Raw genomic sequence first — 20,624 nt, 5'->3', positions numbered from 1 at the left:
GTAAGTCTTCGAAATCTCCCTAACAGGTAAGTACAAAATATGTTCCAAAATTTAGATTTTGATTTTTGTTTTAATTATAAAATTACATCTATCAACAGCTCAAAGCACTTCTTTTTTTATTTTTTAAATCTAACCATTTTCTTGAGACAAAATAATTAATTAGGGCAAAATGAGTAATTTCTGATCTTTTGTTATTTTTTTTCCTTACTAGTTTGAAAACATTTTATTGTATTTTACATTCTGAAACATTTTCAACTCTCATTTAAAAAAAAAGTCTCTTTTCTCTCCTTTATTGAATTTTCACAATGAAGAAAAAGCCAAACACTGCAGGTGCATGAGTGGAAAATGAAATTAGAATTTTGAAAAGGAAAGAGACATTTTTAGTCATTTAAAAATGTATAAAAAGAATATTTTTTTATTGAAGAAATGTATAATGGGATAAAAAATATCACTTGTTCTCCTTTTTGTACCATATAAAAGCAGTTTGTCACAGAAGCACCTTATTTCAAGTAAAATTAAATTTGAGGGAAATTATATCAGGTAAAGTAGAAATGAATGTATTATGTCATGCATAAAAATAAAATTCTTAGTGTGGCAAAACTATGAAAATGACAGGGAACAGGGCTTTAAGAGTGCCATATAAATAACATTTTAGATATTTTTTGGAATTTTCAGACAATTTTTGCAATTTTTTGGAATTTCCAGACAATTTTTGCAAATTTGTATCTACACATGGGACTTCATACAATTAAGCAAAAAAACAAAAAGTTGTGGGTATACGTGATTTAAGGCCTATTTAGCTGTTATTTTTAGCACACCTCACGACCACCTCAATGACAAAAAACAAAACAAGTAAACTATACATATTTTATAGTTTTAAGTAGTCAATATACATTTAACCCTTTTGTTACTGTATTTATTTTCAGATGCTTCATGTTTCTTTCAGTTACTTTAAATATAACAAAGAATTTAGTAAAATAACTTAGTTATCATTCAGCTTGTGAACATAAATTGTGGCTATGGTTTGGTGGAAGATTTTAATTCAAAACTTATGAAAACAAGATATTTATACTCAGAGTCAGAGCTGGTTTCAGCCAGGCTGGTAATGACAGGGTTAATGCAATAAACAGCACATTACAAATTAAATATTTCTAAAAAAACAAACATCTCCAATGTCAACTGGATAATGGAGCAAGTCCTCCGTATGAATATAGGACAACCACCAGCCCCTTACCTAGGACAAAATGATTTTTTTCTTTTTACTTGTTGCAGTTATTAGACTGCGGCCAGCCATACTGGGGCACCACCTTGAAGAATGTTTAGATGACTGTATGGAACCCAACATTTTTTTTAAGCCAAGTCAAAACCACCTCAGTGATATATTTTTTTTTGTTTTTTTTTTGTGTGTGATTTTTTCTTTGTATTTGTTAAATCATTAGATTGCAGTGATGCTGAGGGCACTGCCTTGAAGAACTTTCAGTCAAATATATCAACCCCAGATTTTTTTGAAAATTACTATTTATAAATCTCACAACATGAGATATTCAGCAACAGTACTTTGTAAGTAAAGATTGTTTGCCAACATAACATGGCAATCCTGGTTTAGGACAAATGTTGCTGTAATTTAGCCCCAGGAGACATCGTCTCCAGCTGGCTATACGACATGATCTGTGTCCTTATATTTTCGAACAAGGGATTCTACCACTCCCACTCAGTTCAAAACAGTATCAGTACATTGCGATGAAGAGAAATAACCCAGAAATTGCGATATTGTTTTGAGCTGAGTTGGGGTGCTAGATTCTCTTGTTCAAAAATATAAGGACACAGATCGTGTCTTATAGCCAGCTGGAGACAATGTCTCCTGGAGCTAAATTACAGCAACATTAGCTAAACCAGGACTGCCATGTTATGTTGGAAAACAATCTTTACTACCCAGAATTTTTGTTAGGTGATTTTCAACCAGTGCATGAAGTTAAGCCTAGGTCTCTCCACATGCTAGAAATAACAGCCAAATCTCTTAATTTTTTTTTTTTTATAATTTCACATAAATGAAAATAAAACAAAACAAAATTTTGTGAGAGGTATGAAATAGGGGGTATGGTAGAGAGGTTTTTATTTTTTTTAATACAACTTGAAGGTGTTTCAGAATGTGGAATACAATAAAATAACAAAGGGTGGGACAGCTATTCTATCCCAGAAAAATACTTCTTCAACATTTGGCAGAGTTCTGATCATGCTCACCATTTAATTAGTCAAGACTTTTCTTATTCTTGGGTATTTTCAGAAATACACACTGTACCTTATATGATTATACAAAAATATTTTTAAAAAATTTTCCATCCCTTCTCCAAATCCTAAAATTTTCAGGGAAATAGTTGTTTCATTGGTGAGAGAGGGCTCTTGCAGTGAAGATATGTTGTTATGAAGAATTCATTTTGATTTAGGGGCATGTAAGAGAAACATCGTCGTCTGTAGTCATGTTTCTCTGTCAGTGGTTCCCATAAAATGAAACTAACAGCAATGAGGAATGTACAAAAACTGACTTGATTATCTTGATTTATACTGTCTTATTTTCTTCCGATGCTACTTTAATGAGTTAACAAAATGATGCCATTGAAAAATAATTTTAAAAATAAGAAATCTATAATAATATCCTACTTCTTTACATTAACCTATTCATTTTACCCAGGGTAATCAAGTTATTTTTATGCCATTACCTATTATTTCATTTTCATTTATATTTTACCTAATATGGCTGTAAAACAAAAGATCACCTTAATTTGTTGAATATAATTTATGATTTTGTTTTCTAATCATGTTTCAATATTTTAAAAGATATTTTAAAATGTTTCTGTCTTTAATTTTTTGATGTATTACAGTTTGTTATTACTGTTATTTTCGTGTTGCTTTTTTTTAAAAGGGAGTATAATTTTGTCTGATGTTGCTTACTATATCATTTCCACTTTTTCAAAAATATCACAGCAACTTTTCCTTCTAGTTTTGCTAATTGTTCTTTCAGATTGTCTATACCCCACACCAATTTTTAACTATCTCTGCCAAACATTAGTTATTTTAGCGGCTGTCTATTACCATAGTACCTGACCATAAATAGGTGGATGTATAAAAATATGAAAAAAAACGTTGAAACAAACAAATAGATAAATAAGCTCCAGTGTCATAACTAATAGTAAGACATCTTAATTGCAATCCAAAATACCCTCTTCCTTCTCAAAATGATTAGGGTCATTGCATCTGCAAATGTAACAAAAGTAAAAGCAAAGTTGTATGCCCAAAAATTGCTATCAGATAGTTTAAAGTTTAGGGAAATCTATGAAATACAAAATTTATTCTCAAATTATATCTTTTGAAGTGATTCTGGCATCTTTTCATTTCAATTGAAGTGAAAAACATAATTTTGAAGAAAAGTAATTTTATGGAAACTAAATCCTTGATTTGCTGTTTCACTCAAACTCTTTTCTATTAAATTTTGATTAGCTTTGGCAGCAGGGCTATTTATCTGCCAAACACACAAGAGTAACAGATATTCGTAAAGTGCCTGTCTTAATACACCTGTAGCAGGATTAAATTAAGTGATTCTACATTGCTGTTATTAGTTCCAGCTTCCTTTTATTTTTTAAACTATTCTCATTTGCTTCTGTTCAGATTATATATATTCTCAGAATATTTAATGATGCCACAGAAAATTCAACTGTCTGGAGCTCAGAAGAGAAAAATTTCTAAAGAAAAAAGTGAAAGAAATCCTGCAGTGTTAGCAAAGACACAATGCCTTGCAACTATTTTGGTTTCATATAAAGGTTATACACCTTTTTTTCTGCATCAACGCACAGATGGGCATATTTAATGAAATCATTGGAAGGTAATAAAAGAGCACTAACTTTGAAGTCCCTGTCAGAAACACATTGGTTAGCAAGAGGTGATGCTACTGAAGCCCTCATTGATGGATATAATTGCATCCAAAATGTACTCAGAGATATTGAAGATGATCTAGGACAAACACCTGAAGCAAGATATGAACCTGAGACATTGGCAGACAAAATAGATTGTCTTGAAACTACTCTGATGGCTAAGATTTAGCCTATAATTCTTGTACGGTTTAACAGTACAAATAAAGCTTTTCAAGGAGATGGAGTTGATTTGAATAAAGTAATTTATTTTATTGATTTTTGGAAAGCTTTCTGAAATCGCTTCAAGCTAGGTATGAAGAATTGGAGCTGCATGCCAAGAAGATGTGTGGAAACACAAAGTATAAAGCAATAATAGGTTGGTCAAGGAAGAGAAATAAACATGATGTAAATCCAGCATCAACCTCTGAAGAAGTTGTCCTTTCTGCAAGAGAAAAGTTCAGATACGGCACATAAAAAGCACCCACTACATTCACAGAGTGGTTGGCATTAGGAAGGGCATCCAGCTGTAGAAACACTGCCAGATCAGACTGGAGCCTGGTGCAGCCTCCTGGCTTCCCAGACTCCAGTCGAACCATCCAACCCATGCTAGCATGGAAAATGGACATTAAACGATGATGATGATGATGGATCATTCAATGTCATTTTAGATCAGTTGTATGTTGCCTTACAAAAATGCAAGGTAGCCTATCAATCAGTGCATAGCAAGTTTAAAGTCAGAGTGGACTTATATGGTTTACCTGATGCAGAAATAAGATCTGAAGCTGTGAAACTCATCACTGCTTTCCCTTGTAATTTTAATGAGGTGTTCATAGAAGAAATTGTACAGTCAGCAGCTTTTTGTAAGCTCAGGTTATGTTTTACCCCATCTCAGCAGGCACTTTTAATCCATAATGAAGAGCTTGCTGAAACCTTTCCTTATGTTGATGTAGCTCTTAGAATATTTTTGAGCTTAATGGTCACAAATTGTTCCAGAGATAGGTCATTCAGTAAATTGAATCTGATAAAGAATTACCTGAGAACCATGGTGACCCATAAAAAACTAGTGCTCTGGTGCATGTTGAATGTAGAGAGCAGTGTCCTAAAGACAATACAGTTTGAAGAATTCATTAAAGATTTTTAAAATTCCAAATGCAGAAAGACTTTCTGTAGGTATTGAAGTCATATATAGCAGTAAATTGATAAAACTTTCTGTAATTAGTTTAGATGACAAAATTTTGCATGAACAGGTGCATTTAAACTTTCTCTGCTAAATTGTCAAATTCAACTACAGGCAATATAAGGGTTTTGAGATTTAAATCTGATTTTCATTGATTTTAAGTCTTGTTTCTGAGGACCCCACTGAACTTGAAGTGCCCTGGGAAGCTTTGAGTTAAATCCAGTTCTGTCTCCAGGCACCAATAAGAAAATCACCAATAATAGAGTTGATTAAAAATAACCTCACCCATTCCTAGCTGGTGAACTTGTTATATTTCAGAAAGTATATTCCAATGTAGATTATGTAACTGAGTTTTGTTCATTTATACTCTTCTTTGTGTCTTGGACTTTGCTGCTGTATATTATTATGCAAATGTATATTGTTTTGTTTTTTTTCTGTTTATTTTAAAAGACAAACAGAATATCTAATATCTTTGATACAACCCTATAATTATTTGCTGTTTGAGGGATTTTGTATGTCATTGCCTTCCTGCTTGAGGCATATTATCATTTAGAGGCAGATGATAGCAATTTTCTCCAGCCTCAGGATAGCTCCTAAAAATTTTTTTAATTAGTATTATCAACAGCAAAACTTTTCCATGACTAAAAAATTCATCTTTTTAAGTGATTCTTTCTCTGTTAGAAAGTCAGTAACTAATAAAGTATTTGCCAAAAGTTAATATTTTGTCGGTATGATTTTCTAAACTATATGGCATTTACAACAGTTTCTTCCCTCTGGTATAATAAAAAAGATGTATTTAAAATTTATATTTAGTGTCTAATGTCTTCCTGTATGAATAGGTGATAGTGGCACACCAACTGACTAAATTTATAAGTTAATAGTGATTTCCAATACCAAGATTGAATTCTTTAATATGAGAATGAATGGGTATAATCTTGCTCATTTAGTCTTAGCTACAGATTATAGATTAACACATATTCTTTATCAAGTAAGCTGTGCAGCTGAATCAATATTAAAAGATGCCTAAAGAAATACTCTTACTACGATGTCAAATATTGCAGATCAAGTTATATGGAAATATTTTACCACTCAGCAACAATAAGAAGCATAGTGAGGGTGACAGTCAGCCCCAGGCAACACTTTTATGATGATGGCACAATGGGGTCTCCTGTATAAACTGTATGATGGGAGGAAAGGGGGCATCAAACTCAAGGGCTGCTCTGGGCAGCACTCACACTAGCTATAGAAAATAAATTCATCATTTTTATTTAAAATCTTTAGTATTTGAATTATAGACAGTGAATGTTAAAACATTTTATATTATTTGAATTACAAGTTTGGATTATGAAAACTGAATTTCTTATATACAGCAACACAATTGTAGTAACTGGTATTATTTTGTCAAATAATTGATAAAACTTAAAGTATATACAACAAGAATTTTGGCAAATAAAATCTTTGAGAAGAAAGGCATGCAGAATTGATAAATAAAAACACTTGTAATTCTGAATAATTGATTCTTGAATTGCATAGCTTCAATCAAAAGAGATGGCATTGCAATTTCACAAAGAAAATGATTATAGAAGGAATTAATCCATTGTTTCTTACAGGCCTTTATTTAACGTTGTTGTAACACATTGTTTTAAACTGTCTTTTTAATTCAATTAATTCTATTATTCTTCTGTTAATTCATTAAACTAGCAAAGAATTACTGTTGACCTTAATTTAATAAATGTGAAACTACTATTGAAAATTAATTCTATAATTTCTGATTTATCTTGAAATATTTTATTTATTTATTTTCATTTTCCAGATGAGTTCCCAATTAATTGTGTCAAACTTATAGACCAAAGAGAAAGAGAAAAATGAAAAAGCAAAATGACAAAACCTATTCAGTAATTCATGATTCCTGGCTGATCAAAAGATGCTGAAACTATTGAATTTTAATTTCAGATATCTTATTCTTAATTGAAACTAGATCCTATTGAAGCACTTAAAATAGGTTTCATTAGCAATATAATACAAAATAATTAAGAAAACCCAATGATATATTGATTGTTTAACAGTTTTGTTTTTATTTCACTAATTATATATTCATGCTTTAAAACTGTGATCTTAAACTGCAAAACATGCAATAGGCTAATATAATAAAATCATATTCTATTAGCTGTAATTAATTTCCTACAAGATTTAAATTATTATTGCAAGGAACATGCTGAAATACTACTGTGATTATTTTTCTAGTATTTTATTCAATAAATTTATTTTATTCCAACTTATTTTAAATTTTGGCCAGATGATTTATATCTTTTTATAATGATTGACTAATGTCTGTCAATCAATGCACACAGGCAGCTAACAGTTATTTTCTTAATTCACATTTTTATGTATTAGTAACTTGAAATCAAGATTAGTAGTTAAAAGAATAATATGGTTGCTATTTTTGTAAGAAAAATTCAAATTTATCAATATAAGAAACACATACAAATCAATTTTAACCAATACTTTAATAAATTCTTAATCCAAAATATTTCAACATGAAAAACAGTGTAAAAGACAACAATAGAAAATCAGTTTAAATTACAACTGTTCACACAACCTATATAGACAAATAAGCAAAAACTTAAAATTAAATTTTATTTGTGATATATATATATACATATATAAGTCCACTAGGTAAGATAATTTCATTTAAAGCACTAAGTATGTAACTTTATATTCTTTGGCTTTTGTATAATATTCTAGTTTTACTGATTCTAATACAATTAGAATTACTAAATGAGACATAAGTCGTTAAAAATATACAAAAAATGATTTAATGTTGAGGTATTCATGCAAGGCCTAAAGAGAAGGGTATAATGAGTACATCAGTCTGGAGCCTAGACAGCTACATAGGGGAACCTGTAACTGTCTGCCAGGCCCTTTCCTAAAACCTCACAACCCCTTAAATTTTGAGAGCATTTTTGCTCTAGTTTCAAAATTTTCTCTGTGGGGCACTGCATTCATGCAATTTTTAAGGCATTAGTGAAGTAGATTAAGCTTCTCTAACCATGAAGGAAATGAAGCCACAAGCTTTTGGAGATGGGGAAAACAATGTTCTATGTAAATTTAAATAAAGATTAATTTTTGCAAAATATTAATTGTGTCTTGGTTTTGTAGTTGGTTTGCAAAATTTTTGATGTAAACCCATGTGTTGAACATTTTGTATCTTGGGAGGGTCATTATTCATAATAAATACATGCACTCGTTCTATGTCACTTCTTTTATTTTATTGTGTCTGGGGAGAGTCACTCTCTTTTAGTGCCATATTAATTTAGCACACTCACTGGTCCAATCTCCACTCATTTACCTATTTATTTTTACTAAAATTTTCATTCCAACATTCCATCTTGCAACCTTTTCAATAGTTGTTGACTCTGTCTGTTATTGGAACTGTGTTCTTTTTTTTAGAAAAAAAAAACAAAAAAAAGAACACAGTTCTGATAACAGACAGAGTCAACGACTATTGAAAAAGTTGCAAGACACAACGAAAATTTTAGTAAAAATAAATAAGTAAATGAGTGGAAATCAGACTGGTGAGTGTGTTAAATTAGTAAGGCACTAAAAGAGAATGACTCTCCTCAGACACAATAAAATATGCTTCAACACACAAATTCACATAAAGAATCTTGCAAACCAAATGCTTCTTTTATTATTATCCATCAATTAGTTAAACCAGTGTTTCTCAACCATTTTTTACCTATGGACCCCTTTGATTCCTATTTTACTCTACTGGACCCTTAAAGTCATTCAGGTTTTTAAAAACTTTTTATATTTTTATAATTAAATACTATTAGAAATTGTTTTAAAAAAATTGTTAAAATGTTTTGTGCGTTGTTGAGGTATAACTAATTTATTGCATATAAATTTTAACAGCAAAATCTTACATGGACCCCTAAGAGTCATATGGAGTCCCACTGAGTTAAACATCATCATCATTGTCATCATCATCAACATCATCATTTAACGTCCATTTTCCATGCTGGCATGGGTTAGACAGTTTGACTAGAGCAGATAAGCCGAAGAGCTGCACCAGGCTCCAGTCTGTTTTGGCTTGTTTCTAAGGCCGAGTGCCCATCTTAACACCATCCACTCCACAGAGTGTACTGTGCGTCATTTATGTGTTACCAGCACAGGTGTCTTTTATGTGTCACCAGCACAGGTGTCTTTTATGTGTCACCAGCACAGGTGTCTTTTATGTGTCACCAGCACAGGTGTCTTTTACATGTTGCTGGTATTGGCCACAACCACAATTTCATTTAGCTTGATGTATGTTCTCAAATAACCAAAAGTCTTGGTTACGTAATTACCTCCATGAGACTCACCAACCGAAAATCATATGAACCAATCAACTTATCAAGTGCTTGATTAGTCATTTGATTAATCAATCAGTCAGCTAGTCAAAGTCCTTTTCATCATCATCATCCATGACCTCATCAATAACATGCCATCTCTACTCCAGCACTGCTTCAGGTCTCTCTGCTTATCTCCTAGTTTAAATGTTTGTATATTTATATGGATGTTAGTGTGAATGTACATGAGAGAGATTTACATTCTCAGTCACATCCAATATTCTAATGTTTGCAGTACATGATGAAAATAAAAAAGAGTATCTTGTGGTGTAAGCTTTGAAATAGAAGATTTTCAAAATTGGAAATAATTTCATTGATTCCTTTGTGGATATATGCATGCACACACAAATGTTTACATACTGATACATAAAAACATGCCTTTGTAAAGGCTTCCCCACTGTGACCATTCCATTTTTAGAAGTATTCCTATCATGACCATCTTATCTTTTAAAAGCATTTCCATGTTCATCCACTCATTTTTGAAAACATTCCTACTGTGGCCATCATGCATTAAGTCATTATATCTCCCACTTGTCACACCCTACCTTCTTTTTTTTTTTAAGACTTAATGTAGTCTAGGTTTCACTGCCTGAAAAATAAAATGTGTGATGGTCTTGGGTGGAATGCCTTTGATCACAGGTTTGCTGGATCAGAGCTGACCTGGGGTTAAACAACAATAATGACTAACAACAGATTCATATATGGATGTGAGTGTGTGTCTACTGCTTTTACCCAACATGCTAGAAAGAGCAGCTACATTCCTTGCCAAAATATCAGTTTTGTTGTTACAATCTATAGAAATACTGGTTTCAAATTTTGGCACAAGGCCAGCAGTTTCAGGGAGGAATAAGTCAATTACATTGACCCCAGTACTCAACTGGTACTTGTTTTATTGACCTTGAAAGGATGCAAGGCAAAGTTAACCTCAGCAGAATCTGAACTCAGAACATAAAGACATATGAAATGCCACTAAGCATTTTGCCCAGCATGTTAACAATTTAGCCTGCTTGTTGGAATAAAAGACTCATTGGAATGGTTTTAAAAAAGACTGGAAGGATATTCTTAAATAAGCTGCAGCCATGCAACTGTAGACTATATTTAATAAGTGAGATGGTCATGTTTGGAATACTTTAAAAAGACTTGATGGTCCCATTCAGAACACCTTTAAAGCAGAGATGGGCATGGTTGAAATGCTTTTTGAAAGATGCTTGTTTCTGCATGTGTGTGTTTGTGCACATGCATGTGTATGCTAGAATCTATGAATGTGCAGAGCAATCATCCAAGTTATGTTCAGCTTTTAAAATTCTCTATTTCAGAGCCTGAAAAAACACTAGAAATAATGAAATTAGTCTTTTTTATTAAATAAATATGTGTCCACTGTCCCTTGGTAATTATATAATTAATTAGTCTCAGTTTCTGACGCCATTAATATTTTTTTTATAAAAAAAACATTTCTAAATAATAAACTAGTTCCTTTAGAACCAGCTAGCAATGGTGAAAAATTATACTTCTGCTAATGATAATGCAAATATAAAAGAGCACAGTCTGTATATTTATGTAATAAAACTGTGGATCTGTTTATTTCAAATGCTTTCAAAATCAACAATGTGCATATTAGGGTTAAATATGGTGATGCGAAAAGATATTTAGGGTTAGTTGACATGATTCTCACACCAAAAGCAGCAAGCTGGCAGAATCACTAGCACACTGGATGAAATGTTTAGCAGCATTTCTTTCAGCTTCATGTTCAGAGTTCAGATTCTGCCAAGGTTCCACTTTGCCTTTCATCCTTTCATCCAGTTGAGTTCAGAGTTAATGTAATCCAGACATTGTACTCAAAGTAGCAAAGGAGTCAACTATGAATGTTTCTGGATTCTTATCTCTCATCAGCAGAAGTTTAATTGCCACCATTGCTATCTGGTTTTATTGTAATTAGTGTATTAAATAGAAATGTTTGTAAAAGATATTGGTGTCAGAAAATGAGATTAATTGATGTTTTAATTCTAAAGGGGCTGTAGACACATATTTATTTAACAAAAAGGTGAATTACATTATTTCTAGAATTTTTTCAATATCTGAAATAGAAGATACAGTTCTAAATTTAAGAGATGAGAAATTACGTACATTATTTACATAATTTAAATTTGACGGATATTTGTCATCTTGTTTGTTGTTAACACAACATTTCAGCTGATATACCCTCCAGACTTCATCAGGTGTCTTAGGAAATTTCAAACCTCGAAATTTCCCAAAGACACCTGATGAAGGCTGGAGGGTACATCAGCTGAAAGGTTGTGTTAACAACAAACAAGATGAGGACAAATATCCGTCAAATGTAAATAATGTAAATAATAGCCATAGAAGAGTTAAATATTTTTATTAAAGAGGATATTAGTGGTTAACTAACATTTTTTGACTGAGCCAATAATAAAGACAACTTGAAACACTTCTGCCTTCTTGCTTGTAGAGCAGCAAAACTATAGTTTTCCAGTTTCCTGGTATCACTCTTACAAGCATTTCTGTATACATGCACCTGCATATATTAATTTTGTGAACTGTAGGCACAGGCACAGCTGTCTAGTAGGAAGCTTGCTTCTCAACCAAATAGCTTAAGGTTCAGTCCCACTACATGGCACCTTGAGTATGTGTTTTTTTTTATAGCCCCAAACTAACCAAAACCTTGTGAGTGGATCTGGTGGGTGAGAACTGAAAGAAGCCCATCATGTGTGTGTGTGTGTGTGTTAGTGTTTGTCCACTTGACAATTGGTGTTGATTCCTTTATGTCACCATAATTTAGTGTTCAGCAAAAGCAGACTTTTGTATGGAAACCTAGGCTAGAGAATAAAAAATCTAATTTACATTTCTTGATTTACCATAAAAGGATATATATAAAACTTGCACCCCATATGTAATGTAAATACAGTATATAATTGGTGTTTAAAGTAAATTTGGAATACATCTTCTATCTTTTACTTGAGTCAGTCATTGGACTGTGACCATACTAGAGGATCACCCCGAAGAATTTAACCAAACAAATATAGAATAAGTAAAAAAAATTTTTTTAAATGGAAATGTGCTGAGATTAAATTGTTTGGTTAAACTCTTCGGGGTGACCCTCTAGCATGATCACAGTCCAATGACTGACACAAGTAAAAGATGGAAGATATATTCCAAATTTAGTTTAAACACCAATTATATACTGTATTTACATTACATATGGGGTGCAAGTTTTATATATATCCTTTTATGGTAATTGAAGAAACCTAAATTAGATTTTTACATTCTCTAGCCTAGGTTTCTGTACATACAACAGAAGTAACTTATAAACAGACTTTATAGCTCAAAACACTTAACATCTGAGTCATATTATCTAATCTTTCACTCTTTCTTTCTTTTTATTCTGCATCTATTATTGTTTGTTTTATTTACTCTCCTAAACACATCAAACAGGCATTAGTTGCACAGTTCAAGTGTAGAGAAGTAATAGGAACTATTTCAATTGAATGAAATGTAAACAAACTCTGACTGTCCCAACATCTAAAACAGAGAAGAATGGGAAGAAAGTCCTCTATAACACTATGTGTTATGTGAGAATATATGTGTGTGTGTGTAATTACAATTTCTATGTATGTGTGTATATACAAAGTGTGATGAGTAAATTGTTGCCATTTTATATTTTGCATTTCACACACGCACATTGTTTGTTTTTAATTTTGTTAACTACACACTATAGTAGGGTCAGCTGGGCACCATCTGTGTGAAAAACAGCACCATGATGCAATTCACTCTGCCAAAAATTTGGAAACAACATACTGTACTGCTTGGCATTTGTGCTGAAAGCTCCGGTAGAAACAGATGGTGAATACACAGAAGAACCGTTGGCTTACTGTGTCCCCAAAACCTGTGCCGAGGGTGATAAAAATCAAATGTTCAATCAACATCATGGTGTTTGGAGTGATCACTAGTGATGGTGACATTATGCCTCCATTCTTCTTCCCACACGGCTTCAGACTCAACACAGAGGCTTACATCAAGTGTCTGGAGGAAGTAGTGCTGGAAGACCCTATGTCTGGCAACAGGACTCTGTACCATGCCACACAAGCAAGAGAACCCAGTCATGGCTATCAGACATTTTCTGTGACCTCATCACCCCTAACATCTGGCCACCTGACTCCTCAGACTGCAACACCCTTGGTTATTATGTGTGGGGCACAGTTGAATGAGAGACCAATAAAACTCCTTGTAACAACAAAGATGAATGGAAGGCAATGATTATGGCAGCATTCACCAACTTAAACAAGAGGACCATCCAGAAGAATTGCAGGAAATTCCGAAGTTGTTTGCCAGTCATGGTTGAAGCCAATGGCAATTTTATTGAATAAATTTACTAAAGTATTTCAAGTTATTTTTATGTAATTTTGGTAAATATATCTGTTAAAATGAGATGTCAGTGTTATTTTCATTTTTGCATAATTTAGACAACAATATATTCCCCACACCCTAAAGAGTACCCACTACACTCTTGGAGTGGTTGACGTTAGGAAGGACATCCAGCTGTAGAAACATTGCCTGATCAGATTGGAGCCTAATGCAGCCACTGGCTCTCCAGACCTCAGTCAAACCATCCAACCCATGCCAGAATGGAAAACAGACGTTAAACGACGACGACGACGTATATGTATATGTATATGTATATATATATATATATATATGCAAAACCTTTTGTAACTCTATATCCAAGATAAAATTGTTGTATATATATAGTGAGAGAAAGAGGCAATTATGTGAATAAACAAATTAGATACATCAGCTATATTAGATACTAGCAGTATCGCCCGGCGTTGCTCGGGTTTGTAAGGGAAATAATTATATAAGCATTTTTAGAGATGTAAAGTATAATAGCCATCTCAATATGGCTAACCACAAAGGGGGAGGGGTGTTACTGTAGCTTTTTACGTTCTGAGATTTAATAATAAATTTTAGAGAGTTACTTCCCTTATATATGTCAAAAAAGGATTAAAAATGGGAAAAATTGATGGTAAATTTTTTTTTAAATCGTAGACTCATCGTAGACGCGCGCTAATACCCAGACGGTCTCGATATGAATCACGACTATAAGATACCCGGTTTTGGTTAAACTGCACCGCAAAATGTGGGAGTAGTTAGGAATGTAAATCGTAGGAGACAGACACACAACCTCACTTTTATATATAAAGATTTCCTCTATTTACATAATATTGAGGTCTCTTTCTTTCTTTTGTTATCTTACTGTTTTTACCAATATACATATATATATATATATATATAAATATATATATAGTTACAGAGATGTACTTGCATAGCAAGTGACTTGATCTGAGATCGTGTGCTGGAACGAAAACAGTTGCAGCGTTGAAGGTGTTTATAAGCCATTTAAGAAACACACAAAAACCGTTAGATTCACTTCAACATTTAAATTTAATTTGTCAAAATATTTTCGTCGCTTTGAGACCGCGACCTGTTAGCACGATATTTTTGTCAGTGAACAGGTCGCGGTCTCAAAGCGACGAAAATATTTTGGCAAATTAAATTTAAATGTTGAAGTGAATGTAACGGTTTTTGTGTGTTTCTTAAATGGCTTACAAACACCTTCCACGCTGCAATATATATATACACACATATATATATATGTATGTATGTATGTATGTGTGTATATGTGTATGCATGTATGTGTGTGTGTGTGCGTGTCTGTGCTTGTGATTGTCCTCCACCACTGCTTGACAACGAATGTTGGTTGTTTACATCCCTGTCACCTAGTGGTTTGACAAAGGAAACAGATAGAATAAGTACAATGCTTACAAAAATAAAACTGGAGTTGATTCATTAACTACAATTCTTCAAGGCATTGCCCCAGCATGGCCACAGACCAATGGCTGGAAAAAGCAGAAGAATAAAAGAATACATTCTCTGCTTTGGTCTTATGTTCAAGGCATGAGAAAGCTTGAGTTTACATGAGAAGGCCTAACAGACCTGGTAGAAACAGCAGCCAAATCTCCCTCAAATCACACCTTACTGTCTTATCTATGTATATATATATGAGCCAATGAGGGGGACCTCTACATGGTAGCTAGACCTGGTAGAAATAGCAGCCAAATTTCCCCCAAATCACACCTTACTGTCTTATCTATGTATATATGTATGTATGAGCCTATGAGGGATACCCCTACATGGCAGCTAGACATGGTAGAAATAGCAGCCAAATCTCCCTCAAATCACACCTTACTGTCTTATCTTTCTGCTACTTGGATATAGGTCTTATATTCGTCGTAAAAAACTTTCCTGTCACACACTCACGCACACACACACACACACGCACCCTCACACACACACACACACGCGCACACACACACACACTCACACACACGCACGTTAGCTTACAATTTTATTTATATATTTGCATGTCTATGTGTGGAAAGAGGAAGTGGGAGGCAGAGTGAAAGAATCACTCACTACAGTAAGTGAATTAGTTTCATTTTATTCGTTGCCCACTGTGTGTGTGCGTTTGCGTGTGGTGTAAACCAGACTAAGAAAAGCATTTGACACACACACCAAAATGTGAGTTTTCTGTAAATTTTGCTTAATTGGAGTTAAAATTTTTAAAACTGGACCTGGCATGACGCGATGCATTGTACTCTTAAAAATGCTAGGTAAATTGTAATTGAAGAAATCCTATATTGTAGATTTGTATAACTCCCAAAGGGAGGCAGATAAAATCTGCCTTTTATAATAAGAGATATTAAATAGTTTGTGTATGAAATACGAAATATGTATAAATGTATATATGCAAAACAAGAGAAAGCAAAAGGTGGAGACTTTCAGATGATGAATTTTTAAGTATAGATATTTATATTAATAGGTCCAACTTACACAGAGTACAAATGACAGAAAAATAAAGGGGTAGAAGAAAGGTGCTATAAGTCCAATAGCTGTTTCTGGAGGCTCAGCAATCCATAATAGTGTTGATAGATTTAGTTCATCATCTTTGAACTTCTCTGCCCTAAGATCTTCTCAACCATGATGACAAAGGCTCGTCTTATCCAACATTAATTGCATCCATATGGTTGCATTGTCATGATTCCTCTACCACATATTGTCTTTGTTTGTCAGCCACCATGCAGTGTGTACTAGGTGCATTATGCATGTAAATACACACAAATACATAGATATATGTCACACATACACACACACACATACACATACACACATTCTTTCCCTAGTCACTTGTAATTGGCAATTGTTATTCACTCTTACCATTATCCACTTCTATTACTGATCCATCATTCTTCTCCCCAACTACTTCCCTCTCTCTCAAATCACTCTGTTTCTCTCATCATACTCTAAGAACTTTCAACTCCTTAAAATCTTGATTGTCTTTCAGCTATCACTTCCTGAAACATTTAAGTGAGGTGACCTGTTTAATTCATACTAGCATGGAAATGAATATTAAATACCAACGATGACAACAATAGTAGTAATGATGCTGTATGTGCATGCATATGAATGAAATATAAACACTTCAGTGTTTATGTTTGAAAAAAATGCGAGTTCTTGACATTGAAAGAAGAGTGTCAAAAATATTTATTAAGCCTGAAACTTGACTCTGAGTTTCACATTTCTGATTCTCAAAGAAATTTGAGAAATGCTACTGCTGAAAATGGCTAATAAGAATATTAAGATAAACAAAAACAAAAAGCAATTTTATTTGATTGGATGCATGTTAAAGACCAAGTCAAATAAATAAATGACAAAAAAATATATAAACAGGAAAATGATTAATACCATAATTCAATCATATTTATTGAAGCTGTTCAGAAAACATCTTTCATGATCTTGTATCACAAAGACAATTTTTTTTTTAAAACAGAGAAATGCAATATATATATATATATATATATATATATAAAAGGAAAGAAAAGAACATCACTACCTTAAAAAAAATAATAAATAGTGTATCACCCCCCTCTCTCTCTCTTTGCAGTTGCTTTGCTTTACAAGAAAGAGAGAATCAGCAAAGTACTTCTGCCTGACACAAAACCAAACTGTATCTCATTTTGATTAACTTTCTTCCTAATTAGTTGTACTATAACTCTTTCTGTAACTTTCATGACCTGGTCCAGCATTTTGAGGCATCTGTAATTACTTCTCTCCAAAGTATTTATTTCCTTTGTCCTTGTAACAGTTGATTGTAATGCTGCTACACCAATCTTTTGGCATGATTCCTTCTTGTACAACCTAATTACTTATATGAGTGACTAGGCTGTATCCCACTCCAATACGTATTTTAAGCATCTCAGCAGTAATTTCTAGTGGACCAGAGTTTTTCACTTACTTCATATCCTTAATTGCTTTACCTGTCATACAGCTGTCAACTAGAATAGCTGGTTCCACTGTTGAATTTGCATTAGGAAGACTTTCATTCTCCTATGCATTCTCCACCTTTTAAAACAGCACTTCCATACCTCTTTCTTTTCAGAATCACTAAGAGCAAGTGTAACTTTACGAAATACAAATTTTGCACTTAATGTTAAATGATATTTCACAAGCAGTCAAGTTTGATGGCCGTGATACATTGACAGTTTTGAGCTATTGGATACAATCATTATATACTTGCTTACTTGAAGTTGTAAAAATATGATTTCAGAAAATTGCTGCATTTAAATGGGTACAGGTATGTTTAAGACACTTCCTTTACAACTAGATGGTTCTAGGTTAGGTCCCAAAGTGGAGCATCTTGGATAAGTATTTTCTACCATGGCATTAGTTTCATCACTATCATGTGCGTAAAATTTGTTTGAAGGAAACTCTGCAGAAGCCTGGTGTATGTACAGGTAATAAACTTTAATAGATTTCATTGTTTGATACTAAAGAAAAAAACTTATAGATAATTCCAGAGTCGCCAGTAGAACATCCCTTCAGTTGTGGTATTTGCCACAAAGTTAAGAGCATAATGAAGACACAGCACTGATGACCCTACAAGTCAAATAAGTAAGCTGTACTGTGATTTTTCAGTTTATTACTTGCAAAGTATCATTTTCATGCCATTGCATGTTTTACATAAATTTTATGTAAGTCATATACAATAACATACTAGTCAATATGATCAACACTGATAATAAAAAGAAAAATTGTTGTGAAATTAGGGGTTGGCATTCAGCCTTAGAAACCATGACAAAACAGAAATATTGAAGTGCAACATGGTTCTTCAACTCATTGGATTCTTGTCAAACTATGCAACCCATGACAGCATAGAAAGAAGACAGAAAGTGATGATATATTAGGTTGTCCAGAAAGTTCTGAGCATTTTTTTATATGCAAAAAGGAATATTAATAATTGACCTTTCAATAAATCTTATTCAATGAAATAATTTCCTTTATTAGTAATGACTTTTGCCCAATTTAAATATTCCATCAGCTTGAAATTTGACTGGTTTTGAAGAAGAAAATCATTAAATGTTTTTCTGCAATGAGCTCTGTCGAGACAAAAACAAGTGGTAGTCGGATGGTGCAATATCAGAAGAATATGGTGGATGGGGTAAGAGATCCCAGCCAAGTTCATATAACTTTGTTCAGGTAGCCAAAGACAAGTAGTCAAGCATTATCTTGTTGGAACGCTACCCCTTTTCTGTTGGCAGTTTCCAGCCTCAATTTTTTTATTTTTTGGTTCAAATTAGCCAGCTGATGGCAGTACACAGAATTAATGGTCAGGTTTTGTGGGAGAAACTCATAATAAATAATGCCTTTATGATTCCACCAAACACAAAACATTGCTTTTTTGGCATGGATATTTGTCTTTGGTTGCTGTTTTGGGGAATCCTTACACAAACTCCAGAATATTTTTCGCACTCTGTTTTCGTACACAATCCATTTTTCATCTCCAGTCACAAGTTGTTTAAAAAAAGGCATGCTTTCATTCCATTTCAAAAGCATATCACAAATGGAATACCAGTCCAAGCAATTCTTTTCTGAGAGCTTGTGAGGGATCCACTAGCATTGCTAGAGTGTGGTGCCACTCGGGGCAGCCCTTCCATTTGCTGCCCCCAGACTCCACAAAAAATACATATTGCCTACAGCAGACTCAAAAGTGCTGCCCCTACCACTACCCCCTAGCTATGCTAGTGGAGAAATGTATCCTAGCTTCACTAGGTATTCATGGGCTGTACTTTTAGAAATTTCCAACTCTTCTGCAATGATATTTGAGTTTTCTTTGATTTTTGCCTTCAAAACCTCTTCATCCAATTTTGAAGGTCTTCTACTGCAAATGTCATTTTCCAAGCTAAATTCTCTAGCTTTAAATTTTGCAAACCACCTTCAGACAGTTGATTCACCTACAGCATCATCACCATAAATTTCACAAATGATTTTGCAAGTCTTTGCAGCATTTTATCCTTCTTTAAAAAAAAAAGCTTTACAATGCAATTATAAAATTTTTGGTTATCCATTTCAAATGTCAATAAAGCGTAAGTGGAACGAAATTTATTTTTAGTCAGGAATTAGGAAGAGATGCACTACCACTTCAAACAATGCCAAAGTTTTAACTGTGTTACATTTCAGGTGTGTTAAATGAAGTGCTAAAGAATTAGCTTTAAAATGCTCAGGATTTTCTGGATAGCCTAATATATATATATAAGTAAATAAATGGAGTTGAACGCAGATGCTATTCAAATTTTTTTACTTTCAACAGATTACATATATATATATATATATATATATAAATTGTAAGACAACAAAAGAATGAAAGATAAATGAAGAAATGGCGGCATGAATTTCCACCTCGGCATCCGAAAGTCGGAGTTTTATCATGGCTACCGAATAACTGTCACATATTACATTTACAGATGTATGTATGTATGTATGTATGTATGTGTGTGTGTGTATGTATGTATGTATGCTGATACAAACAGGAAAAATATGAGTATATACATATTTTTTACCAATATCTAACAGAAGCAACAGATGCCTCAAGGGCAAAGAGCACCAGTGCACAAAGTTCTCAGCCCTTGAGCCACTCTGTTGCTTATGTTAGATATTGATAGAAATATATTTAAAAGGCAGCGATCTGGTAGAAACATTAGCACACCAGGCGAAATGCTTAGCAGTATTTCGTCTGCCGCT

The 20,624-nt window shown here is 33.2% G+C and overlaps 1 protein-coding gene across 1 annotated transcript in view; it reads left to right on the top strand.

Annotated features, from left to right (window-relative positions):
- Window positions 1–8,218, top strand: part of LOC115228352 (catalase) — a 55,382-nt gene extending 47,164 nt beyond the window's left edge. The window contains exon 12 of the mRNA XM_029798954.2: window positions 6,896–8,218. Coding sequence (XP_029654814.1) covers window positions 6,896–6,928 — 33 coding nt within the window. The 3' untranslated portion in view covers window positions 6,929–8,218. The remainder of the gene's footprint in view (window positions 1–6,895) is intronic.
- The last annotated feature ends 12,406 nt before the right edge of the window (window positions 8,219–20,624 follow it).

The sequence above is a fragment of the Octopus sinensis genome, linkage group LG2 (genome assembly GCF_006345805.1).
Source record: "Octopus sinensis linkage group LG2, ASM634580v1, whole genome shotgun sequence".
Lineage (NCBI taxonomy): Eukaryota > Metazoa > Mollusca > Cephalopoda > Octopoda > Octopodidae > Octopus > Octopus sinensis.
This window is presented reverse-complemented; position numbering and strand designations above follow the sequence as displayed.